The sequence below is a fragment of the Equus asinus genome, chromosome 3, assembly GCF_041296235.1.
Source record: "Equus asinus isolate D_3611 breed Donkey chromosome 3, EquAss-T2T_v2, whole genome shotgun sequence".
NCBI classification, from domain to species: Eukaryota; Metazoa; Chordata; class Mammalia; order Perissodactyla; family Equidae; genus Equus; species Equus asinus.
The window spans coordinates 122186253-122213729 of NC_091792.1; the positions used below are offsets into that span (position 1 = coordinate 122186253).

The 27477-nt window shown below is 39.7% G+C and overlaps 1 protein-coding gene across 6 annotated transcripts in view; it reads right to left on the reverse strand.

Moving 5' to 3' along the window:
• Nucleotides 1-265: 265 nt before the first annotated feature.
• SPATA18 (spermatogenesis associated 18) overlaps nt 266-27477 on the reverse strand; it is a 55916-nt gene continuing 28704 nt past the window's right edge. For 3 of the 6 annotated variants that reach the window (XM_070505891.1, XM_070505892.1, XM_044765956.2), the window contains exons 5-12: nt 15839-16078; nt 13570-13900; nt 11955-12113; nt 10945-11120; nt 7293-7416; nt 5405-5488; nt 3062-3107; nt 266-2754 (exon numbers count right to left, since the gene is read on the reverse strand). In XM_070505891.1, coding sequence (XP_070361992.1) covers nt 2747-2754; nt 3062-3107; nt 5405-5488; nt 7293-7416; nt 10945-11120; nt 11955-12113; nt 13570-13900; nt 15839-16078 — 1168 coding nt within the window. In that variant the 3' untranslated portion in view covers nt 266-2746. Of the gene's footprint in view, nt 2755-3061; nt 3108-5404; nt 5489-7242; nt 7417-10944; nt 11121-11954; nt 12114-13569; nt 13901-15838; nt 16079-17683; nt 17780-27477 lie in introns of all 6 variants that reach the window. The other 3 variants (XM_044765955.2, XM_070505890.1, XR_011502236.1) reach the window with 3 other exon arrangements.

Genomic DNA, 27477 nt, shown 5'->3' on the forward strand with positions numbered 1-27477 from the left:
CCAGTAAACAAAAGAATTGGTGCTACAAGCCACGGCAGAACAAAAGAAAATAGGATAGACTATCCTTCTAAAATAAAAGGCCTTGAAAGAAGACTGCATGGCGTATTGGATGAAGAGGTTCCTTACTGAAAACATTGAAGATATGCCTGGATTTGCTGTGGGAAGTAACTGAAAGAAGGTATGGGAAAGCTCCATGAAAATGCTTAAGCATTACTCAGAGAGAGTGTCTTGAATATGATGACATCACATTGTGAGTAAAACAGACTAGAGCTGGCAATTACTTTATTGAATTGCAGCAATCACAGAGTCAACCCCAGAGCAGGGGTGCAGTCGATATTTACTGAACGAATTTGTGGCCCTGGTTCAGGCCTCACAGAATGGAGATGGGTGAAGGCCATAGCTGAACTTGGGAATCTGGACAGAAAGCATGTCATGGCACAGAACCTCCAGATACAGAAGCATTCTTTTTCTTGATTTTACTAGTAGATGTTAAACCGATAATACAGAAATTGACACTTAGGTACAAAAGTAAGAGCTTTTCATTTTTCAAAGTTACTAAGGTTAAGGTATATGCCCAGATAAATGAGTACAGGTCACTCTCCTTTGTTTTGTGAATCCTTTCCAAAAATTATTCTAGACTATTCACCATTCCCTGTGTGGTTGAAGTTCAAATCAGAAACTTGAGAAATGGCAATTGGCCAGACAGGGTAGAAATCAAATAAACTGAGCTACATGTGACCTTTTTCCAAATCAGGGCATACATTCCTACATACAACAAAAATTCTGATATTTAGGCATTCTCATTACTTAGTGAGATTTTAGAAAAGACGTTTAACATATAACACAAAGGAATTGTTACATGGTTTTAGTGTACACTGATTTTTCTAGGAATGCATTTACTGTGATAATCAAGGCACAACTGTAAGATTTTTGTTCAAAACTACCAGGAGTTGTCCACCATTTCAGAAAATCATATCCAATGACAACACTGTTAGCGATGTTGCCAATGTAATGATCTGCATTTGTAGCAGATAGGGTGTTCCACACACAGGTGCAAGCATCTGATAACTTGATTTTATCTTCTAGGATAGTTACACCCAAGCTTTTTACGGAAATACATTTTATTTTATTAAAAACTGCTTTCTTTTTTTTCTGCTTTATATTACAGGCAGAGTACTATATTCATTGTTTAAAAGTATATACACAATGCAGATCATGTTAACTTTGAATTTCCTTTCAGAATAACCAGAAAAAAATATTTTTTATAAAAGGGGACACTGAGTCTTGGAGGGTTGAGAAAACCATAATCTCATCCAGCCTTCTTACTCTACAACGAAACTAAGGTTCAGAGAGGTGAAGTAACGTGCTCAAGACCACAAAGCAAGGTGAGGACCAAACTGGACACGGAGTTCTCCTTAGAGCACACTGCGTTGCCTCCAAGTGATGCCCACAGAAATGCACAGAGGGAGGAGAATGAATCGCACCTTTCAGAATGAGCTGATGACCATTAGACCCAAGGGGCAGGGACTGAGGTGGTCTGTCCGTCGTCTCTCCCTCCCAGCACAAGGGACAAGATGCTTTAGAGAAGTTGGGATTTTTTTCACCTTAAAAGCCTCACACGCTGGTTTTTGTACTGAGCTTATGCAAACTGAGCTCTGGCCAATTCAGAGCTTGTCTCTAAAAGGCACACGGCGAAAGAAGGCACTCGTAAGGCATCTGTTTAAGGTCGGCTTTAAAGTGAAAAAAAAGCAGAAAGACCATTATCTTGAGAAAGCCATATTCCATTATTATCTTGAACTTTCAACAGTACTTTAGGCTGAAGAAACTAAGGGATATACACTCAATTTAAATCAATAAATGGTGCCCCAGTTCTAGGGCTTGAGTTTAGGTATTCTAGTCAGATGGAGTTCATAGGAGGTCTGAAGTCGTGAACTACTAGGTGGAATAGATAAAGGGCATGTCCCAGTAGCTTTTATTAAAACATTAAAACAGTATGAGACCTTCCCAGGAGATAAACACAAGGTAATTAGCATTTATCTCAAAGCTGGCTTCTAGCCACATCACTGCTCCACATTTAGGAAGCAAGAAAATTCTCTCAAGTCAGTGGCTTCAACATATAGTACTCAACTAAGTCCTACAGGGCACTCTCAAAGTAGGAAAAGAGAAGCAAGCCAACAAACTGTATTCTCTTAAATCATCATCTACATTTAGCCTGAAGTCACAGCTACAGCTACGAGTCCACCAACCTGAGATTAGGGCTGTCTTCCAAACCTTAAAGGAAGATTAAAACAACAATATTGTTTTCCTGTTAAAGCTAATACCAGCCATTATAATATTCGTGATCAACTTATAAGCTAAAATGACTCATCTTGTCTTTTGGACTCAGCATGGTAAAGATTTTCCACTTTTGTTCACATAGTTGCCATAAAAGGCCTGGTATTTCAGGATGAAAATCCTGAACCTGTGTAATAGACTCTGCTTCGAATGAATATGATCCTAAACACCTATGCAATTGTTTTTTATCAAATTAATGGAATTTGTACCTATAAAATAAAATAAAATGCAATATATCTGAAGTTACAAACATGCTAAGCCAAAACATTTAACTCTCTGTGTGGAGTGATACACAGAATTGCCTTTCACATTATCTTAAATGAGGTCGGAGGCAGACACAGCAGGCGGATGGAGGCACTGGGGAAGCTGACTGTTGCAGATGTACTGTGGCAAAGGAACACGGCTGATGGTTTTAAAACCCTAGGGAGAAAAATAAAGAGTTCATTATTATGGTCATTTTCTCAGAATTTCTTTTGGGAGGACCGAAACGAAAGCAGGGTGGTTAATCTGGGTTTATGTCAATAAGATCTCTCAGTGGGAGGCTGCTCCCATGTCACCCATGGGACCTGCTCAAGTACCATCAGTGAGAAAGCCCAGAAATGAAGAGTGAGGTGGAGGCAAAAGATATTCCCTAGGGAGCAAAACATTCATTTTGCTGCACAATGCTGAGTACTAAAAAGAGCATTAAAAAGCAGAAAACTTGTTCCATCTAAACCATCCCACTTACTGGGCAATACGCATCTTATTGGAGAAGGGCTCCGGCTGCGAGAAATCTGGAAAACAGAAAAGTGTAATGTGAATTACACAGTAGGTGGAGCTCAGAGAATGAATCCTCTTGACCTTTTTTTCCCTAAAACCAGCTAAATAGTTGCTATGAGGCACTTTAGAACTATGATTTTTCTCCCCTAAGGTTGAGCACTGCAATTACTTTCATACCTCCTGAAGGAAATGGGCATTCAATTTAAATTATATTATTAATTAAAAGCTGGCCTCGATGACCTAGTTTTTTGTTGCTTTTTGTTGTTTTTTAGTGGTTGCTAATGACTTTGAGATTGGATGCTCAGTGGCCATATTGAATTCAATGCTTTCTAGAAAATAAAAATTATTATTATTATTATTATTAGCTAATTAAAGCTAAAGTGATCAAATACTCTCTGGCAAATTGTTTATCTGAATTATTTTATGTGTCCAAAATGCTGCCCTATTAGGACAACCAGAAAAGAATCATTTTTCAAATCTCACCTTTGCTTTCACTAAGCAAAAGCCACCACCTATACCTAAAAATCTGTCACAGCTCAGAAATAACTGACTATAAGCATCATTCTTGCTCTGAGCTTTTAAACACTTTAGATAAATAGACACTAATAAACATGGAAGCTGGGGTCGGCCCCGCGGCCAAGCGGTTAAGTTCGCATGTTCCGATTCGGTGGCCCGGGGTTTGCTGGTTTAGATCCCGGGAGCAGATCTAGGCACCACTCATCAGGCTATGGTGTGGCAGCATCCCACATGAAGGGACTAGAATGACCTACAACTAGGATATATACAACTATGCACTGAGGCTTTGGAGAGGGGGGAAAAAAGCAAGAGGAAGATTGGCAACAGATGTTAGTTCAGGGCCTGTCTTCCTCACCAAAAAGCATACCTTAAAAAAAACTCTCAAGATTTCCTTTTTATTGATCTGTCCACTAAATGTGCTATCCTTTCACTTTTACCTACTGTAATTATTTATTCATGAAAAAGGATAATTAAGTTATATTAAAACCTCCAAGAGCAAAAGAACTGTGTGAGATACATGCCTTTTCCATTCTCAGGTCATTTCCTCCACCTGATTATCCCTGCCCAATTTCCCAGCCCATTGAAATTCTGTTAGATCAAAAACCAGTGTCCCCATGAACGCCTTCCTCACCACCAAATCCAGAAGGCATCTCTGCCTCCTCCGATAGCTCTAGCCCTTTGGGCCTCTTTTGTGGACTGCATCGTATACCACATTCAGTTACGTGGTTTAAATCATATTGATCTTCTTATATTGGAACCCATTCAGGGAAGAGACCATGTTTTAGTGATTTTTGTGCCCCCTCCCCGAAATCTCACATTCATCAGATACAGATGGAATGCTTTATAAGGACATTATCAAGTAGGTGTACCAACACCTACTTGAGTAGGTGGAGTAACGATAGATGCTTGCTAAGCTCAGGAAGAAAGGTGGATCTTATTAACTGCAGAGATTTTTATTTTTGTCTTCGGTTTTGTCTTGCTGAGGGGGTTTTAGAAATTTAGAGTAGAGTTGCATTACTACAGGTGATTTCAGAGAAGTGGAGCATTGCCAGATGTGGTTCTCCTTCTCCACTACTCTCCCTGAAACTAGGTTGAACAAACATTTAAAGAATTTTTGTGCAAAGGAACAACAAATTGTAAGCCTATCTGGTGTCCCCATGTCTTGGTCCAGCCCTGTATTCAAAGGCATTGACTAAATATTATTTGTGGAATAAGTGAACAGTGGTAAATCATAATAATGTTTTTAGGGATGTTATCTCCATCATTTTCAGAGATGTTTTTGTTCTTATTTTTTTTCTTTGACAGAAGTGTTAGTAATCCTCTTAAGAACTAACACACAAAGAGATTAATCTTATTCTTCCTACTTTGAAGTTTGGAAGAAAATTAATGCCTGCAATGCCCTTTATATACTATTGAAGTCCAGACCATTTGAGCGATTTCTCCAACAATAAGTCCTGGAGGAACCAGGGACCTGTGCAGCGATCCATTGACTAAGGGTCCCGTCTCCATTCAGAAGACTAACTGATATCTCACAGTCATTTTGATTCAAAGATAAAAATAAAACTATGAAACAAGTCTAGTATTCTTTCAACTAAGAAAAAACTATTTCTACTTCTTTCTTTCAAAAATGATAAATCCCTTCGCCTAAGGTGGTATAAAAATCAGTTTGGGGTTATTGAAACAGATTCCCTTTCTGCCCATAGACTTGTGATCACCTCTTTTATAGGCAACTCTAGAAGAGAAAAATATTGACTGTAGGATGATTTTATGTAAAGATGATTAGACAGATACATACCGTGCTTAAACCAACATGGCTACGGGGGCAGATGGGACTTAGACTCCTGCTGCGACACCGACTTACAGATCGCACTGAATTCCACTGAAAAGAGAGAGAGAAAAATAGTCCATAGTTTGTGAAAGGTCACATGGCTCAAAACAATATGCACATCCCATAGAACCAGAGGTTTTGCTGATATGATTACACTCGCCCATTACTGGTCTTCAGCACAACATACACTCCTGTCACTTCCCATAGCTCCCCAATATTTGACAATAACTTCAGGGTACTTCTCAAATAAAATCCCATTTCAATGAACCATGGGATATTCAAATTCTTGGTGCTAGTAGAATTTTGTTTTGATGAGTAAGCCGTTAGAAATTACATTCAAATTTGCAAGTGTTGGTGAATGCAAGCTCCCCGTGGTGGGCAGGGATTTGTGTGTTTTGTTCATTGCTGAATCCGCAGCACCTAAACACAGTGCTGGGCTCATAAATAACTACTGAATAAGTAAATATTATTGAATGTACTGAATTAACGAATGAGTGAGTCACCACTGCTGCCCATCTACTCTCTAACTAAATGAATGAATAAGAAGAAAACTATATTCATTATAATGAGATTTCACTATAAAAGCCTTCTTACAAATTTCCCTTCATTCAACTCTTTCTTTTTCCAAGTTCTTCCTTTTAGGGTATTCTCGTTTTGTTTCAGGAGTTTAAGCTTGGGCAAATGTTGGCGATATGCTTGATGGGAGAGAGAGAAATTAAAAGACAATTGCTATTTTTTGTAGAACATAAGAATAGTTGACTGTTTTCTCTCCCTCCCTTCCAAATTGCACTGCAGACAGCCTACAGTAAGAGTTTCTTAACAGAAGGTGATTATTGTAGTGGCAAGGAGCATGTTTTATGAGCTCATTCACTGTAGAACATGTATGTTTGTCAGATCAACAGAACCCAGTTTCTATTGGCTCAACTTTCATAGCATACAATAATTTATAGAGATACTATTAGCTATAGTGGGATGTTTATGGTGCAAAAACTCTTTTCTTAAGTTCCTTTAAAATACACTACTCCCCTTCTCCACTATATGTGTGAAAAGCTGCCATGAAGCACTTCCCCTATTCTGCAGTTCAAAGAGAGAAGGAAGAGAGATCATTCAGATAATGGCTTTGCTCTGGACTGAGGAGCTTCACTTCAGAATTTACTTAGCTCTTTCTAGGACGTCTAAAAACTGCATAACTATACAGAACAGCCAAGCACCCGTGGCCCCCAGTTCCCATACCCCATCCCCACCACAACACACACACCCACCCCTAAGACTCCACTTGGAAGGCTGCCCAATTGTTTAATGAGTTCAAAACATTCTACAACCAATGTCTATGGGAAGCAACCATCCAAAACTTATCGGCTCCTCTCCCCTCACCTCTTCTGCCCTCTTTTTCTCCATCCCGCCCCTCCCTACACATCATACCAAGGAGAGAAAAACAGGGCACATTCATCATTTCCCAAAATGGAGAACTGTCAGTAAAAATTTGTCAGACTGTTTCCTGAAAGTGACTCACTTTTAAATGTTTAGAGTTACAGAGTGTCTCCAATAAGGTGAGCACAAATGGTTTGCCCTTATAATAGCACAATATTTCTAAGATGGAGGTGGCAAATATGACCAGTTCCACCTTATAAATAAAGCGACAAAGAAATTACTGCCTGGAAATTAAGAAGAATTGTGGAAGAATCAGAGAAGAGAATCTGTTCTTTTCCAGCCACTCCCTTTTCTCTCCTTTGTATGAAATTTTAGCAAACAACCCTTTATGAACTTCTTTTATAGAATCTTTGGGTTTATAAACGTTCTCGAACTTGTGAATCAAACACTTGGGATGAATTGTCACTATGCAAGGCCACCGTACAAAAGCCCCTCTCTTGGTGACAGCTTCTCCCTTCATAATGACATTGTCATTCTCCATGAGAGCAGGCCAGATGTGATACAAGACCAAGGGAGCAGTGAAATCGGAGTCATAGCTGCGACGGTACCTATTTTAAACACACAAAAGAACAAGAAAGACAAATTAAGCAATTATGCAGCATTACTGGCGAAGGGGAGGACGTCAGTGTAAATTTTCACTTCTGATTATTCTCAGATCTAAATAAATATGGATCCTGATTCTGTTATTAAAGAGACAGTTGTGAGCTCTTAGAATAGCAACCAGTGATAACAAGGACCCAGCATGGACTCACTAAGAACAAGTCACGTCAAGCTAATCTTGTTCCTGCTCTTCTCAGGATTACAAGAGATGCAATTCAGGGAAATGCTAGAGATGAAGACGATCTGAAGTCCCATAGGCTTCCTACAAGATTTCTCGTGCTATATTTGTGGACAAAATAAGAGAAATATAGGTGGATGATTAACTTAAGTAGGTGAATCAGAAACTGGTTCAACGATCATATCCAAAGAGGGGTGATTAATGGGTCAATGAGAACCTGAATGAAGGTGTGAAGGTCTCTCTCTCAATCCTGTGAGAAATCAACATGTTCATCAATAACTTGCATGAAATGTAGAAAAAAATGTTCAAAGGTGGGGAGTGGGTAGGAAAAAAAAAAAAACCAGAGGACAGTATCAAAAACTAGCTCAATAGGCTGGAACAATAAGCTGAATCTAATAAGATACTATATAATGTGGACACATATGAGGCCCTGCAGTTGACTCTAAAAAGCATTTAATTGCACAGATAGAGGTGATAAATGGCTTAATCACAGCACAAGTACAAATATAATAGATTTTAGTTGACCTCAAAATGAATCACCAGTGTTATATAGCTGAATAAGACAAAGAAAATCTCCTACAAATTAGCTGAAAATAGAGAACAAGAATAGAAGGGGTGTCAGTGCCTCTAGGCTAGTCAGTTCACAGTATGGGACTACAGTCAGGGTGGACACTTTCCAAAAAGGAATACTCAGAAGACCATGGAGCACAGGCCAAGGAAACCAGTCTATTTGTCAAGAAGTCTCAAACCCCCGTCATATGGAAAAAAACCCGAAGCCAGAAGGCCGGAAAGAAGATTTGAGTAATTGCTCTCAAATGTGTGAAAAGCTGCCAAGCAAATGCAATCACTATTAGGAACTCCAGTTTCAGCTCCAGTCATCCAGGAGTACAGTGCCCCCAAGAGGCGGCATGATCCTCTGACTAAAGGCAGGTCAGCAGGAGGCCCACCAGAGGTCTGTGAAATGTGCAGATTCCATAAACTAAAATGGGTGAATATTTCTGAGGGGTACGATGCATCCTGTAAAGGAAAAGGAATAAAAGAAGAGGGGTGAAGATGATATGTTCTGTGAGAGAATAAAAAAGACCCAACTGCAGTGTAACGTTCTAATATCCAGCTCTTCCATGAGTGGATGCACGCTGGGAGCAGTGATCTGAAGAAAACTAGACATGGAAATGGCAAGAAAATATGATATTTTATAAGGCAATTGGAAATGCCATCATTGTGATTTCATAAGCAAAGAAAGGTATGTGGCCTCTGTCATCAACAAGCTCACAGGGATAATGGGCTATCACCAACCCATAGCTGTACAGCCTGAAGAAAGACCCAGACAGAGCTAACATTTCCTGGATTCTCACTACATGCCAGGGAGCATCCTAACCGCTTTATCTGAATGATCTCAACTAACCTTCTACAGCCCCAGGAGGTAGGTACCATTATTTCCCTCTTTTGACAGAGAAGAAACTAAGGAACAGAAAAGTTACGTAACATGCCCAAGATGGTACAGCTAATTGGTGGTGGAGCCGGGATTTGAACCCTGGCAGCTTGACACCAGAGCCTCCATTCTTAGCCACTACCTTGGCCTCCTCCCAGATGATCTCCAACTACATCATAAGATCTCATAAAGTTTCAGTAAAATGTTCTAAATTAATTTAATTTCTTCTAATTTATAAAGGAAATATTTACCACGTAAAAGTTGGTAGAAATTGAATGGTCCTCGATAAAAGAATCTAGAGCAGTCACTCTCAAATGTTAGTGTGCATGAGAAACACCTGAGTGCTTGTTCAATTGCAGATTCCTGAGCCCCACTCCAGACCTACCACATAAAATATCATGGCATGTGATCCGGAAATCTGCATTTTTTAACAAATATCTTGAGTAATTCTAATGCAAGTGATCCATACCCCACACTTTGAGAAACCTGGCCTAAATAAGGCAATAAAAACCAATAAAAGCAAAAAAACTAAAAAACCAAACAATCCAAATAAAAAATGGGCAGAGGATTTGAATAGACATTTTTCCAGTGAAGACATACAGACAGCCAACAGGTACATGAAAAGATGCTCAGCATCACTAATCATCAGGGAAATGCAAATCACAACCACAAGGAGCTATCACCTCATACCTGTTAGAATGGCTACTATCAAAAAGACGAGACAACAAGTGCTGGTCAGGATATCACAGGGAACCCTCATGCACTGTTGGCGGGAATGTAAAGCAGTGCAGCCACTACAGAAAACAGAAGGCAGCTGCCTCAAAAAATTAAAAATAGAGCCACCGTATGATCCAGCAATTCCTATTCTGGGAATTTATCCGAAGAAAACAAAAGCATTAATTGGAAAAGATACATGCATTCCATGTTCACTGCAGCATTATTTACAATAGCCAAGATATGGAAACAACCTCAGTGTCCATCAATGGATGAACGGATAAAGAAGTTGCGGTATACACATACAATGGAATATTAGCCATAAAAAGAAATGAAATCTTGCCAGTTGCCACAACATGGATGGACCTTGAGGGCATTACGCTAAGTGAATTAAGTCAAACAGAGAAAGACAAATACCATATGATCCTATTTATCTGTGAAAACTAAAAAAAAACAAAGAAACAAACAAAAACCAAGCTCATAGATTCAGAACACAGATTGGTGGTTGCCAGAGGTGGGGATGGGAGGTGGGCAAAATGGGTTAAGGAGGTCAAAAGGTACAAACTTCCACTTATAAAATAAATAAGTCAGGGATGTAATATACAGCATGATGATTACAATTAATAATACTGTGTTGCATATTTGAAAGTTGCTAAGAAAGCAGATCTTAAAAGCTCTCATCACAAGAAAAAAAAACAGATGTTAACTAGACTTGAATCATTGAATCATAGAATCATTATGTTGTACACCTGAAACTAATATGTTACATGTCAATTATATCTCAATAAAAAGAATTTTTTTAACAATAAAAAGTAGTACATGTTTGTATTTATATAGCACCTTTCTTTTAAAATGTTCTGGGCAGGCTCCAGGTACTCACTAGTTCTCCCCAAGATCACTATGTTCCATGGAAATCATAAAATCATCTCCAGATCACATTTGAGTGAGAAGGAAAATGACCAGGAGAGGGCCCTGCCCTGTAGCACAGAGAAGGAGATGGCAGGGCCCAGAGATCAGGCAGTGTTTGCTGACTGCCCCCCGGCACCGCCCCCCTCCCCCCCAGAGTTCTTTTCCCTAAATTGTTCCCAGGGAAGACAGATAAGATCATTTATTTATAAAGAATCTCTTAGGTTCTGCTCCTGTATCTCTTACTTGCAATCGTTAAAAACTTCTCCATCGGCCCCAAATGCAATATCTAGGGGTGGTTCTAAAGTCTGCATTGCAAAAGCAATGCAACATATCTCCTGGATGAAGTTACTGAGGAGGCAAAAGTCAGCTTCAGGAGGGAATGAAATCTTGGGATTGACATTCATGGCTCGGATCACATCCTGAAAAACAAAAAGATGGCATCACCTTGTTACCAACCTGTGACAAGAAACTCTGACAATCCTAAGGACATTATGACTGATGTGAGGTGGGAAAAGAGTCTGTGAGTGACAACAGTTAAACAAAAAAAGAGTGCATGTACCAAAAGGAGAAAGGCTCATTAATAGGGAAGGAGAAAAGATAAGAGTACAAATGACACAGTAAAGCCCCCCCCAAAAAACAACTAAAGAAAAAACCCTCAGTAGCTTTTATTTATTATTTCTTTATTGTTCTATTCTGGGCAAGTTATACGATGTGCCAAAAAGAACCCTGACTTGTTCATCATATATAATAATAATTATAATAGCTTGCTTTTATTGAGAGTTTACTAGGCACCAAATCTTGTGCTAAGCAAATTACCTGCTTTCTTTCATTTAATCCTCTCAAGAACTCTAGGAGGTCATGACCATTGTTGCTCTCATTTAAAAATTAGAAAATTAAAGCAGAGAGAGGTTAAGTAAATGTGCAAAGTCTCACAGCTAGTAAGTGGCAGAGCCAGGAAGCAAATTCACATCTATCTTTCCCAAGGCTCTTAAGCACTAGTGTATCCTATCTTCCAATCTTAAGGGCCCATCTAAAGACTAGAACTATAAAGCTCAGAACGTTTTCCCCCATAAAAGGCCTAAGAAAGAAACAGGCAATCATGACTGGTTCTACAAAGTAAATTGGATGCTGCTCATTTCTACTCTTCCATTACACAGAAGCAATTCTAAGCACTGGATGGATTTCTGAATTATTAGTATTCAATGTAACAACAGCAGCAGCAAACCAGACCCAATAAGAGACCGAACACTTACGTTAACACTGCTTTGGGAATCATATAGATCAAGATGACAAATGATATAATCCGAGACAGCATCCTCAAAGTCATTTGACTCCACATAAGATGGTGTCAGTGATTTTCTCACACGGATCTTGAAATGTCTGAATGCCATTTTAGCTACATGGAATGCCTCCTGCACATCAAAAAAGCAGGAAATTTATTTGGTGGGAAGAGGGGGGTAATGAAGTCCAAAGCAAGGAATGACGAAAGAATGTCCACCAAAAGTTCAACATCATATCGGTCTTCTGATAACTAAACACAGTGGTCAAAACTATTTTTAATCTGGGAGAAAATACTTATCTAAATTTTGAAAAGTATGTAAATACATATATGACTATCCACATTCACTAATTTCAAAACACTTGACCATTGTTCTAGCAATCCTGAGTGTAGGAAACAGGACAGCACAGAGGTTTAGGAAATAAATCATCTGTGGTTACCTAAATACTTGAAAAGTGCCAGTTGATGCTATGATCACACAGCAATATCATATTACTGGTGGAGAAATAAGAGAAAATTATCAATCTAGTGTTTTGTCATACATAGACACATATCAAGTGTCTGGCATGTTTCCTGGAATATATTAATTCAACAAATATTTATTAAATGCCTGTTATATAGTAGACACTGGGAAAACTCAGTTATGCATGAAAAACGTGCTCTATACTGACAGAACTTTAACCAATTCAGTAATTAACTCTTAGTTATATAAACCAGAGGTTGGCAAACATTTTCCTGTAAAGAGCCAGAGAGTAACTATTTTTGGTTTTGTACGTCACATACTGTCTCTGTCACTTTGTTTTTACAACCCTTTAAAAATGTAAAACCATTCTTATAGTCTTAGTTCTTCAGTGATATTTCTCTTAGAAATACAGGCCTGGGCCAGGTATGGCTCACAGGTCATAGTTTGCTGATCCTTGATATAAATGAATAAATACAGGACAAAGTTCAGGAGATTCTGATAATTCTGCTCTCATACCATGTTCTGTCTTGTTTTTTTATATTAACTGTCCTTATAATGGACTCAGTATCTCAATATGGTTCCCACTGAATAAATGCATTTGCTTTGGGAATCAAGGATTGTATATGAGCATTTTTTAATCTGCCATACTCAAGCAGCTGCTCAAGTTAGCAGTTTTAGGAACTGCACTTAGTTAAACAAAGAGTTAAAACAAAAACAGTCTTCTGATTTTTCTAAGAACAGAAGGAAACAAATGACTACAATAGTATATCCACTGTGTATGGCCCATATAGGAGATTCAGTGCGAATCAACTTTGTATATATACCCATTTGAGATAGACCTGCATTTATGGGTACTTCAACATAAATATTAATATACATGAAGTTACTGATTGTGAAGATGATTCATCCCAAATATCTGTAATGAAAGGAAGGAAGGAAGGAAAGAAGGAAGGGACAAGAGGAAAGAGGGAGAGAAGGACATGGAAAGGACAGGTGGAAATCCCACCGTCCTCAGTGACCTCAGGATCTACCAGTCTTTTTAGGCTGTACTGCTCAGTTTACCAAACCGCTCGCTCGCCGCGGCGCCCACGTTCGCCTGCAGCGCAGCCGCGGGAGCGTCACGTACCACGGTGGCGATGTAGATGATGCGCTGCACGGTCTCGGCTTTGTCGACGCAGCGCCGCAGCAAGCACTGCGCATCCAGGCGGGCCTGGGAATAGGCGTCACTGAAGCGGGACAGGAGGGCAGCCTTGCGCGCAACGCTGGACAGTTTGGCGCGATTTGGGGACGGGCTCCTGATCTTCGCGACCGCGGTGGAGGGGCTGGCGGAGCGGCTGCGGCTGCGGCTCTGACTGCGGCTCTGGCTACGGCTCTGACTGCGGCTCTGACTGCGGCTCTGACTACGGCTCTGGCTGCGGCTGTGCGGGGCAGGGCTAGGAGACCGGCTCCTGGTGGACCTGTTGGGAAGCAAGAACCAAGCATCAGGGAAGCGCTCTGCTTCACTTCTCTCTCGTTCCTGGACTCTGCTTCTTCTCCCCACGGAAACTGCAAATACTACCCAGGAGCCATGGGCCCCTGTAGGCCGTGACAGAGGCCACTTCCAGGACCTCCCCGCTAGGCCTGATCGAGGCAGTGTCTCCACCAGGCCTCAAATATGACCACAACCAAGAAACAATACCCTACATTTGCATGGTGAATTCGAATTTATAAAGCACTTGCAGTCACTCAGCACCTCAATTTATCCTTTAGGCAGCTGGGTGAGGCCAGCATTGATCGTTCACCAGTTTACAGACAAGGAATTTAAAGATCAGAAAAGTTAATAGAGCTATCCCAGAGAAACACAGCTAGGAAGAGCCAGGGCGAAAGAAGTCAGATTTTCTCTGTTTCTCACCCCAACCTCACATCACATGAGCCTTATGGTATAAAATGAGATGAACACTGGTGGAACAATGAGGAAGAAGATCTGTGTTCTCGCCCCAGCTCCACCAAGTCATAGCAATGGGAACATTTGAAACCATTTCTCCTCTCCAGAGCCCCAGTTTCCACCTACATAATTTTTGCCTATGTTGGGGTGGGGGCGGGGGCTGGAAGATCAAGTGAGCTAATACATGTGATGTACTTGTGAATTGTATAGGGCTATATCAGTGAAACGTATGCTGCTACCAAGCACAGAGTGAATTATCAGACTAGCTAGACTAAAGGAAATGGGGCCCCAAAAAGGGAAGTTTTGTAGTAGAAACTATAGGGCAAAAGGTAGTGCAAAGCTGGGGCTGGCCCCGTGGCCGAGTGGTTAAGTTTGCGCGCTCCGCTGCTGGCAGCCCAGTGTTTCGTTAGTTCGAATCCTGGGCGCGGACATGGCACTGCTCATCAGACCACGCTGAGGCAGAGTCCCACATGCCACAACTAGAAGAACCCACAACGAAGAATACACAACTATGTACCGGGGGGCTTTGGGGAGAAAAAGGAAAAAAAATAAAATCTTTAAAAAAAAAAAAAAAGGTAGTGCAAAGCAGACTCTCTAAAGGGGTAAAAAAAAAAGCCCTCATTTCCAGTGTTTGCCAATTTCCATGGTGCAACAAATTTATACTCCCACCATAGCCAATTTCAAGCTATCAATGTGACGTCCTTGAACTCGGAGTTAGGCAGAAATACCCAGAATCGGTTCTTGGGAGGCAGTACAAGCTGGCACCAGCACAACACTGGTGGAGTACTTCCAAAAAATGAAAGGTTAAGGTGACATTTAGGGGAATGGGGACCAAAGGTGGGGGTGGCTTTGATCCTCTGAATCAGGGCATGTTGAGGGTAGGAGGGAGTTGTTAGAAAGAACAAGGAAAATGGAGAGATTCCAGAAAGGAACATCCTCCTTTGTCCTCACTTAACGCTGTCAGAATGACCCGTCTTAATGTTCTGTGCATCAGTAGACAGGGATTTCACAAGAACATCTGCATACTCCATCAAACAAAGTGAGCTACAAAACAGAAATGCCCTACAGTACCGTGACAGCTGGGCATCGCTGGAGAGAGGACTCCTAGGCCTCAGAGAACAGGACCCTCATATTATGGAACATTCTTTTGACATGGTGCCACCTCTTGCATTATTGGCCCACTCAAATCTGGTTTTAAGCTAAAGAATTTTCCTTTTGTGTGTCTGTTTCATTCCTTAAGTTTCACTGTTAGCCCAAAATCAATTAGCGCCCAAGTACTGGCAATCCAGGAGGGGTTTTCTCTGTCTGGAAGGGTGCAGTTAGAGAAAACCAACAATTTACAATTCAAGACTTCCCATATTGTTAGGTTTGGGGTTCGGGGTGTCATTTTACTTTTTTTTCCAAGCCAGGCTTTTATTACTAACTCAACAAAAGAAGCTTAAATGGGAAGATCTGTGAGAATTTGTCAGACCTTCCTTGGAGTGCAGATTTTTCCGCAGACAGAGCGGCTATCTCGTCCTTCAGCGTTCGGAGCTGTTTCTCATAATCGGATATCACTTCCATACTCCGCGGGTCTTTGCTCCGCTTTTCAGCACCCCTCGGCTCCGAGCCCCTTGGCTCCGATTTCCTCTGCTCCGAGCGCCTGTGCTCTGAGCTCCTATGCTGTGAGTTTCTATGGCGGGCGTCCTCCTGGGCTTGAAGAGATTTAAGCCTGAAAAGAAAAAAACAATTTTTATATGAAAAGAAAGAAAGAAAAGAGAGGAAGGAAGGGATGCAAGAAAGATAATAAGCAACAATTGGTATAATTAACAACAGAAGCTAATCTACTTAGTATGCCATTATTGCATCAGAAAACTCTGATGGAAATACATAGGAAGAAACACAAATTAGCAAAGCGCAGAATGCCAGGATCAGGGCGCTACTCCATGTCTGCAGCTTGCATGGAAAAAGGCTCCTGAAGAAAGGATACACATTCACATCCTCTAGCAAAAGCAGAGTGGGCTTCTAGCCATACTTTTCTATACTGATTTTAACTGTGCAAATCTCCTGAAGCCTTTGACTTCCAAAACCTATCAAGAAGCTGGTCAAAGATATATTCTTCTATCCTCACTAGCTTTTCAATTCTCAGAACAGATGGAATATGGGGAAAAACTACCATGGAAATTGAATAACCTCCACAATACTACATGGAAGTGTGGACCTGTGAAAATAATGTATTACAGAAACAAAGTTTCAACAGTAAGATTGGCATCCTCATTAAGATACAGAGAGGCATGGCCATTATAAAACAGGAGGAAAAGCCATAAGATGAGAACAAGCTGTGATGAAAATGATGATGGTGTAAGATGAAAAGGTAGGGGTAAGATTAAGAAGGATGTGGAGAAAGTAAAAATGCAATAGCAGAATTAAAAGCTGCACTAGAAACAGTAAAGAACAAAATCGGTGCTATAGGAAAGCACTGAGCAATATGACCAATGCGTGTGAGAAGTTTTATCAAATAGGAACTAACAGATGAAAATGATGATGAGAGAGGAGATAGAAGTAGGAAATAGAACAGCACTCCAAGCTAAAAGTTATGGGTGTTCCTGAGGAAATCAGAACAATTGGAACATGTGCGAAGGTCATAGAAAGATATTCATATACATATGTATCTTAATACAACTCCCATTTGCTCTTTTTTGGGTAAAAAATCAAAATTAAGATTCAGGAAAATATAACCTTAAAGGATCAGTGTTTATTTTCTACAAATTTTCCTTCTAGAAATTCCCTTCTAGAAATTTATCTCTAGAGAATAATCTGAAATTTAAATTAAGATTTGCCACAAAAATTACCACAATGTTATTTCCAATGTTGGAAATTAGTATCAAAGTAAATATTCAATATTAGGAAAATATCCAAATGATGGAATGTGATGCACCTATTTAAAACTGAGTTATGCAGTATTTTTTCTTAGTAATAAAGAAAAACAACATTAAGTGAAAAAATAGGGTCCAAACTTGCATACTTATGCTTATTTTATAGTCTTAACTCTACTTTTAATGTTTAATTGGAAGAAATAGCAAATGGTAATAGTAACTGGCTGTAGAATTATGAAAGGGTTTTTAGGATCCTTTATGCTATGTTGTACTTTGAAAATCGTCTATGGTAGATAGGTAATGTTTTTGTAGTAAGAAAAATACATAAAACATTAATAAAAATATTGCTGCCTTTCCTTTTCGATTGTAAACAGATTCTTTCATATTGTAATGGAGCACCAAAAAAGCTAAATTCAAAGATTAATCAGCAGGCTGCAATAATCCTGTCATTTTTTTCTTACTGCTTTTTTAGCTGATTTATTTCCTCCTCTGCAGCCAAAAGGGATATGGCCGATCTGTTCTTGGTTTCTTCAAGAGTCTTTTCAGTTGCACCCAGACTGTAAGAGAAATCAGTAACTAAAGACAGATTTTCCAAAATTGGCAGACTTTCTAAATCAAGGCATAGGTTCTCTTGGGAAATTTTGGCATATGATATAAATTCAACTTAAACAAGATCAAATTATAAGACATCTGCATTCAATCAGATGATATTGCAAATATTATGGTGCACTTGTATGCAAAAACATGCTAGGATCCTTTCTCAATGTCAAACAAAAACAAATAACAGAGCTACAATTCCTACAAGACTATGTAATAATTATGAAAATTAGAATGTAAAGGACAATGGAATTTGTTGAATTCCTTCTTCTCACTCTCCTAATTCAACTGCTCTGATTACACCAAATCCCCACGTTGCCCCTCTCTATAAAATCTCCATTTTTCTGCACTATACTAACACCTATTCTCATTACTTTGCACTATAGAGCTGCATTTGACTTAATTTTCCCAGACTTCCTAAATATGAAAAAAAAATTATTTGCCCACCCATGAAGTCCTCCACAGTAACACTTGACTACCAAGTATTTCATGTCTTCCTGCCTCTCACTTCCACCACTTATGGAGCGTGATTTTCCTGAGTTTTCAACATAACTCAGTCATTATTAGTTTCAAGGACTCTCTTCATTGTAGACAAATAATAATTTCTTTAGGTCTATCAAAATTTAAAAAGAAATGGGGGTGTGATGGATGACATTAGATGAAAACCAATGGTTCCCAATTAAGATGTTCTAGTACAGTGAGGGATCATGGGTTGGCAAAGGTTTCTTGTCTTCTCTGACCCTACTTTCCTGGAACATCCAGGCTCTTTCATCATAGTGGTCCTGAGGTTAAGAGAGGGCCACCACTATCTAAACTCACACCCGTCTTCCTCTCCCTTCGAGGGCCACTCCAAGTGCCGTGGCTTACTCTCTCAAGCAAAGTTTGTCTCCCCCTCTCCTGAGCTCCTCCAATGCTTAGGTCACATTTATGATCTCATTACAAACACACTGGGAACTACTTGAGGAAAAGGACTTTGTGTTATTCATCTCTTTATCCCAAGTGCCTAAAACAATGCTTGTCACATAGTAAATATTAAAAAAAAAGAAGAATGAATAAACTAAACATCTAAAATCTAACACAAATCCAAAGTATCAATAACTTCACATAAGGCTACCAGCGGTTGAAAGGGAATTGCTGAGATTTAACTCAAATGTGAATATGCTATAGTTTTAAGAAGTATATTTGGGAAAAATGAACATTTTTATCAAGAGAAATTGTAGAAAATTAAAAGAAGAAAATAGAACCAAGAAAGGAAGGAGAGTATGAACAAGGATAAAGTAGTTTTTTTCTCTCTCAAGACATGGCATATATAAGTGAGCACATATACATATAAGCAAACATATGTGCTAATTTGGCGCCCATGGGTGACATACAGAGAGAAGAAAGGGAGGTACATTCATGTGCCAAGCATTTGTTTTAAGCAGGTTAACATATTTAAATTTTTTGTTACAGATGTATTCATTCATTAAGCAAATTATTGAGAACTTACTATGTGCCAGCCATGATGCTGGGTGCTGGGGACACAACAGGTCAAAATAATGATACAAGACAGTGATCCCTTGGAGCTTCCAGTCTAGTGGATTATAAACATGCAAACAAATTTTTTAAAATTCCAAATTGAGGTAAGTGCTATTCCTAGATCATTGTGAAAGAGAATTAAAGAAGGAAGAGAAGAAAGATCTTTCAATGTATGGTGGTCACAGACTCTGAGATGTCACATTTAAGCTGAGACCTCAAGCATAATAAAGAGCCAGCCATGCAAAAAGCCAGTGGAAGATTTCCATTTTTCTGAAAAAGCAAAGCCTTACGGTGAGGAAGTAGACAGTAGACTAGATGAGGGGAGCCTGGTATGAGAAGAGGGAGGGCTGTGAGAGCCCTGAGAAGGAGTTCAGAATTTTCTCCGAAGTGTAAAAGGAGGTTACTAACAGCTTTTAAGCAGGAGGGTGGCTTTGAATATTTGCTGTGTGGAAAATGGATTGTAGCAGAGAATGAAAGCACAAGAATGAAAGCAGAGTAGCCAGTTGGAAGGCAACTGGTTGAGGCAACAGGTATCAAGGGCAATGGTAGAAGAATAGAAGAAAGGGACCAGTGTAAGAGATGTTTAGGAGATAGATTTAACAGGATAGTCTAATAGATTGGATATAGAAATGAGGACAGGTGAGATTCCCAACCAGAGTCCAGGCATAAAATCTAGTGGTCTTCCCTCGTCTAGGGTTCATCAAACCTGGGCAGACCTGTCCCCATTCAGCACTGCACTGGAGTTTTCACCTTTGGAAATGAGTCACAACAAACCAGTCTCCACCAGGTTAGACATTGTGAAGCTTCCTGGATGGGCCACCTATTCCACAACAGGTAGCACCCTGGCCTTAGAGACAAGTAGGCAGGGTAAGGAGAGGAGAGCTGACTACCATAGAAAGTGAGGAACAGCCTCCGTTATCTGTGATGCCTTGAATAAAAAATAGAATAAGAATCACAGGTGGGTTAAAAACAAAACTCTAGGAAATCCAGGGTAAAGCAGCAAGCACCTCCCTGTGTGCAACTTTCAAATGTGGGGGGGGGGGGGGCAGTGTGTGTAAAGACAGAGAGTGCACACACAAATGGTAAAGAAAACAGGGCAAAAGGTAAATGAAAGGTTGTATGGGTGTTTTGAGTACTATTCTTGCAAATTTTCTATGTTTGAAATAATTTCCAAATAAAATGTTTTTTAAAAGCATGCAGTCATGGGAGAGACATCAGCATCATGGTGGAGTGAGCGTGCCCAGGACTCTCTCCTCTCCAACATACAACAAAAAGGAGCAACGATATTCCAACAAAAAATATCCTAATAGCACAGGAATCCTCAGAGACCCACAGCAGCCAAACGACAGAGTGTGGAGAGGCTGGAGCCCCCCTCGGAGGAGCTAGAATGGCGTAAGAGAGAACTTCGCTCCCTCCCCTAGAGACTGGGATTGATGCTGCAGGAGGCTCTTCAAGGGAAGGAGTCAGGGAGGGGCCATGCATCAGCAGGATCACCCAGGACTCCTCAGGGCCCTTGCAGCCCAGATGGAAGCCCTCTAACGGGGTGAAAGTTTTCATATGGGGTGACCTCATCAAGCCAAGACCTCAGGAAAGCAGATAACAAGAGCTGATTGGGAATCCCAGGTCTGCACACAAGAGACAGCACCCCCGTCACAACCTGTGCTGCGCTGCGTCATCTTGGCTGAAGGCAGAGGCCTCAGAATATGCAGCTCTCAACCCCCTCCTAGTGATGACAGGTTGTAACTGCAACCTATCACAATGGGGAAGACCCGTCCATCTTCCAGCATCCATCAGTCCATCAAATCTCCAGACCAGAGGGAAAACAAGCACCCAGAATTATGTCCTGAGGACTCAGAAATAAGTAAACTAAATGACAATTAATTCAGAATAGCTATCATCAAAAAACTCAGTGAGGTAAAGGAAAATATAGAGAAACAAGTCAACGAGTTCTGGAGTTACTTCACAAAAGAGATTGAAACTATAAAGGATAATCAATCAGAAATGCTAGAGATGAAAAATACAATGGAAGAAATAAAACATAATATGGATTCCCTGAATGCCCGTGTGAACGCCATAGAGGAGCAAATCAGCATAATCCAAGATAGGTTGAATGGCTCCAGCCAGAGGAAGAGAGAGAACTAAGACTAAAAAGAAATGAAGAAAATCTCCAAGAAATAGCCGACTCAATGAGGAAATGCAATATGAGAATTATAGGTATCCCCGAGGGCAAAGAAAAGGAGAATGGAGCAGAAAGCATGCTCAAAGAAATAATAGGAGAGAACTTCCCAAATATAGGGAATGAGAGAGAAATGTATGTGGAGGAAGCTTTCAGGTCTCCTAGATATGCCAATGTAAAAAGAGGTACTGCAAGGCATATAGTAGTAAAACTGGCAAAAGTGAATGACAAAGAAAGAATACTCAGGGCAGCAAGGTAGAAGAAAATAACCTACAAAGGAACCCCTATCAGACTTTCAATGGATTTCTCTGCAGAAACCTTACAAGTTAGGAGAGATTGGAATGACATATTCAAAACTTTAAAAGATAAAAATCTTCAGCCAAGAATACTCTATCCAGCAAAAATATCCTTCAGATATGAGGGAGAAATTAAATCTTTCCCAGACAAACAAAAGCTAAGGGACTTCGTAGCTACAAGACCTCCTCTACAAGAAATCCTCAAGAAGGCTCTCATACCTGAAAAAAGAAAAAAAGGGAGAAAGGGGTCACAAAACACAGAGTAAGGAGACAGATAGAATCAGAATAGGATAGCAAATATACAGCTATAGCATTAGGATAAAGGGAAGGAAAACACCAAAAACAAAGACAATCTTGTCACTTTAACCACAAACTCACAACACAAGTTGGAATAAGAGATGACAAGAATAACTTAGGAGGGGAGGAGGAAAGGGACTAAATCAGTTTAGGCTAAGGAAATAAGAGGCCATCAGAAAATGGACTATGTTATGCATGAGATTCTGAATACAAACTTCAGGGTAGACACTAAACTAAAAAACAAAACAGAGACACAAAAAATAAATAAGGAAAAAGCTAAGAAACGCAGCACAAGAAACTGCAGAAGTCAATGGGTAGGCCAAAACACACAGGATGAGAAACAAAGGAAATCCAGGAAAACCAGAAAACAAATGACAGAATAACAGCATTAAGCCCTCATGCATCAATAATCACCCTCAATGTAAACGGATTGAACTGTCTAATAAAAAGACACAGAGTGGCAAGATGGATTAAAGAACAAGATCCAACAATCTGTTGCCTCCAGGAAACACACCTCAGCTCCAGTGACAAGTACAGGCTCAGAGTGAAGGCGTGGAAGACAATAATCCAAGCTAATGGCAAACAAAAGAAAGCAGGTGTCACAATATTTATATCAGACAAAGTAGATTTCAAGATAAGGCAGGTAAAGAGAGACATAGAGGGTCAGGATATAATGAGCAAACGGACACTACATCAAGTAATAATGCTTATAAATATCTATGCACCCAACACAGGAGCACCAAACTTTGTTAAGCAACTATTAGAAAACCTAAAGGAAGATATCGAAAATAAGACAATAATAGTAGGGGACCTCAACACCCCACTCATATCATTGGACAGATCATCCAGACAGAAAATCAACAAGGAAACAGTGGAATTAAATGAAAAGCTAAAACAGTTGGACTTAATAAACATATATAGCACACTTCATCCAAAAACAGCAGAATACACATTCTTCTCAAGTGCACATGGAACATTCTCAAGGATAGACCGTATGTTGGGAAACAAGGCAAGCTTCTATAAATTTTAAGAAATTTAAATAATAACAAGCATCTTCTCTAATCATAATGCTATAAATCTAGAAATTAATTACAAGAAAAAAGCTGAGAAAGGGACAAAGATTTGGAAACTAAACAATATGCTATTGAACAAGCAATGGGTCATTGAAGGAATTAAAGAAGAAATTGGAAAATATCTGGAGACAAATGAAAACGATAACATGCCATAACAACTCATATGGGATACAGCAAAAGCTGTATTAAGGGGCAAATTCATCGCAATAGAAGCACACCTTAACAAACAAGAAAAATCCCAAATCAGCAATCTTAAACTACACCTAACTGAATTAGAGAAAGAAGAACAAACAAAGCCCAAAGTCAGCAGAAGGAGAGAAATAGTAAAAATAGAGCAGAAATGAATGCTATTGAAACAAAAAAGGTAGTAGAAAGCATCAATGAAACAAAGAGCTGGTTCTTTGAGAAGATAAATAAAATTGATAAACCCCTAGCCAGACTTACAAAGAAAAAGAGAAAGCTCAAATAAACAAAATCAGAAATGAAAGAGGAGAAATAACAACAGACTCCACAGAAACACAACGGATTATAACAGAATAGTACAAAAAAACTATATGCCAACAAAATGGATAACCTAGAGGAAATGGATAAATTCTTAGACTCTTACAATCTTCCAAAGCTAAGTCAAGAATAAGCAGACAATCTGAACAGACCAGTCACAAGGAAGGAGATTGAAACAGCAATCAAAAGCATCCCAAAGAATAAAACCCCAGGACCAGATGGCTTTCCTCAGGAATTCTACAAAACTTTCAAAGAGGATTTAATACCTATACTTTTCAAGCTATTCCAAAAAATTAGAGAGGGTGGAACACTTCCTAACACATTCTGCGAAGCCAACATCACACTGATACCAAAGCCTGACAAGGACAGCGCAAAAAAGGAGAACTACAGGCCAATATCACTGATGAACATAGATGCAAAAATTCTCAATAAAATTTTCACAACTCAAATTCAGCAATACATCAAAAGGATCATACATCATGATCAAGTGGGATTCATACCGGGGACACAAGGATGGTTCAACATCTGCAAATCAATCAATGTGATACACCACATCAACAAACTGAGGAGTAAAAACCACATGATCATCTCAATAGATGCAGAGAAAGCATTTGACAAGATCCAACAGCCATTTATGATAAAAATTCTGAACAAAATTGGGATAGAAGGAAATTACCTCAACATAATAAAGGCCACATATGACAAACCCACAGCCAACATCATACTCAATGGGCAAAAACTGAGCGCCACCCCCCTGAAAACAGGAACGCGACAAGGATGCCCTCTATCACCACTCTTATTCAACATAGTACTGGAGGTTTTGGCCAAAGCAGTTAGGCAAGAGAAAGGAATAAAAGGAATCCAAAAGGGAGGGAAGAAGTGAAACTCTTGCAGTTTGCAGACGACATGATCTTATATATAGAAAACCCCAAAGAATCCATTGGAAAACTGTTAGAAATAACCAACAACTACAGCAAAGTGGCAGGGTATAAAACCAACTTACATAAATCAGTAGCATTTCTATACTCTAATAATGAACTAACAGAAAAAGAACTCAAGAACACAATACCATTCACAATCACAACAACAACAAAAAAAATACCTCAGGGTAAATTTAACTAAGGAAGTGAAAGACCTATACAATGAAAACTACAAGGCTTTTCTGAAAGAAATGGATGATGACATAAAGAGATGGAAAGACATTCCATGTACATGGATTGGAAAAATAAACACGGTTAAAATGTCCGTACTACCTAAAGCAATCTACAGATTCAACGCTATCCCAATCAGAATCCCAATGACATTCTTTACAGAAATAGAACAAAGAATCCTCAAATTCATGTGGGGCAACAAAAGACCCCGAATTGCTAAAGCAATCCTGAGAAAAAAGAACAAAACGGGAGGCATCACAATCCCTGACTTCAAACATACTACAAAGCTACAGTAATCAAAACAGCATGGTACTGGTACAAAACAGGTGCACAGATCAATGGAACAGAATTGAAAGCCCAGAAATAAAACCACACATCTGTGGACAGCTAATCTTCAACAAAGGAACTGAGGGCATACAATAGAGAAAAGAAAGTCTCTTCAACAAATGGTGCTGGAAAAACTGGAAAGCCACATGTAAAAGAATGAAAATTGACCATTCTTTTTCACCATTCACAAAAATAAACTCTAAATGGATCAAAGACCTAAAGGTAAGACCTGAAACCATCAGACTTCTAGAAGAAAATATAGGCAGTACACTCTTTGACATCAGTATTAAAAGGATCTTTTTGGACACCATGTCTTCTCAGACAAAGGAAAAAATTGAAAGAATAAACAAATGGGACTTCATCAGACTAAAGAGCTTCTTCAAGGCAAGGGAAAACAGAATTGAAATAAAAAACAACCCACTAATTGGGAAAAAAATATTTGCAAGTCATATATCCAACAAAGGGTTAATCTCCATAATATATAAAGAACTCACACAACTCAACAACAAAAAAATCAAACAACCCGATCAAAAAAGGGGCAGGAGACATAAATAGACATTTCTCCAAAGAAGATATACGGATGGCAAATAGACACATGAAAAGATGCTCATCATCACTGATCATCAGGGAAATGAAAATCAAGGCTACGCTAAGATATCACCTTGCACCCATTAGAATGGCAAAAATAACCAAAACAAAAAGTAACAAATGTTGCAGAGGTTGTGGAGAAAAAGGAACCCTCATATACTGCTGGTGGGAATGCAAACTGGTACAGCCACTATGGAAAACAGTATGGAGATTTCTCAAAAAATTAAATATAGAAATACCATATGACCCACCCACTACTGGGTATCTATCCAAAGAGCTTGAAGGTCAGTAATTCCAAAACTCCCATGCACCCCTATGTTCATTGCAGCCTTATTTACAATAGCCAAGATGTGGAAGCAACCTAAGTGCCCATCAACCAATGATTGGATAAAGAAGATATGGTATATATATACAATGGAATACTACTCAGCCATAAAAAAGAATAAAATCATCCCATTCACAACAACATGGATGGAGCTTGAGGGAATTATGTTAAGCGAAATAAGCCAGACAAAGAAGGACAATCTCTGTATGACTCCACTCATATGAGGAATTTAAAAATGTAGACAAAGAGAACAGATTAGAGGCTACCAGGGGAAAGGTGGGGTTGCGGGTGGGCACAAAGGGCAAAGGGGTGCACCTACAACACAACTGACAAACAACAATGTACAACCGAAATTTCACAAGATTGTAAACTATCATACACTCAATAAAAATTAACTTTAAAAAAAAAATCATGCAGTCATAGTCTCTTCTTATCCCATGGTGCTCCTTATAGGAAACTACAGAGCCAGAGTGATAAGAGAGGGAGATAGGAATTCCTGGCTCCTACTGGTGCTGATAAAAGTCAAGAACCAGCAAAATCTCAAAGCCCTGCCTCACAACTAGAGGCAAATGGAGGAGCCTGGCCATCAGCAGCAGTGGCAGCCAGTGCCCCAGGAAACCAGACAAGTCACAACTTAGCACTCCTCAGCACAAGACTCTAGTGCCCGGGTGGAAACAAGGCAGCACGAACCCAGAGGGCAGTGCAAGACCCAAAGCCCCTCTCCTCCAGGACCAGGAGAGCATGCAAGCATCCCTCCGCCCCTAGATACCAACGTAAGGAAGGGGGAGCAATGAGACCCCTCGAGAGGGCAAACGCAGCCCCTCGCAGAAGTCTGAACTTGGAATTAACTGAGTATTTACACAAAAGGGACTACAATAAACCAGAAAAAAAAGTGACAAATTTAAGGATTCTCCTCACTCCACTCCAAATCAGCTGACATTCGTTGAAATTTAAGTTGCAGAAATTCAGAGGAATTATGCTTTTTGCACATTACTTTTGTAAATTTTGACTTCGGCAGCTATAAAACTGCTCATTCAAGATGGGGGTGTGTGGAGGTAACTGTGTATGCTTGCAAGCACACACCAAGAAAAACGTCTGGGGCAAAATATTTCAAAATGTTAACAGGGAGAAGATAAGAGGTGATTTTCATCATTATACTTTTATCTGTGTGTGCATTTTGAGAAGGAAATTTGCATTACTTTCTTAATCAAGCAAAACTAAATCAGTCGAGATGTTTTCCTTAGAAGGAAAGCTCATCAGAGAAAAGGGCAGAATGCCACACCCTATTCCATCACACGTCTTAACTAGTGAAAAAAGAATTCCGTGCTGTCCTGTACATGTCAGCAGTGGAGCAATGCGGTGGTAGGAGAAACGCCTTCTTGATGGATTTTTGTCAGGTGTGTTGA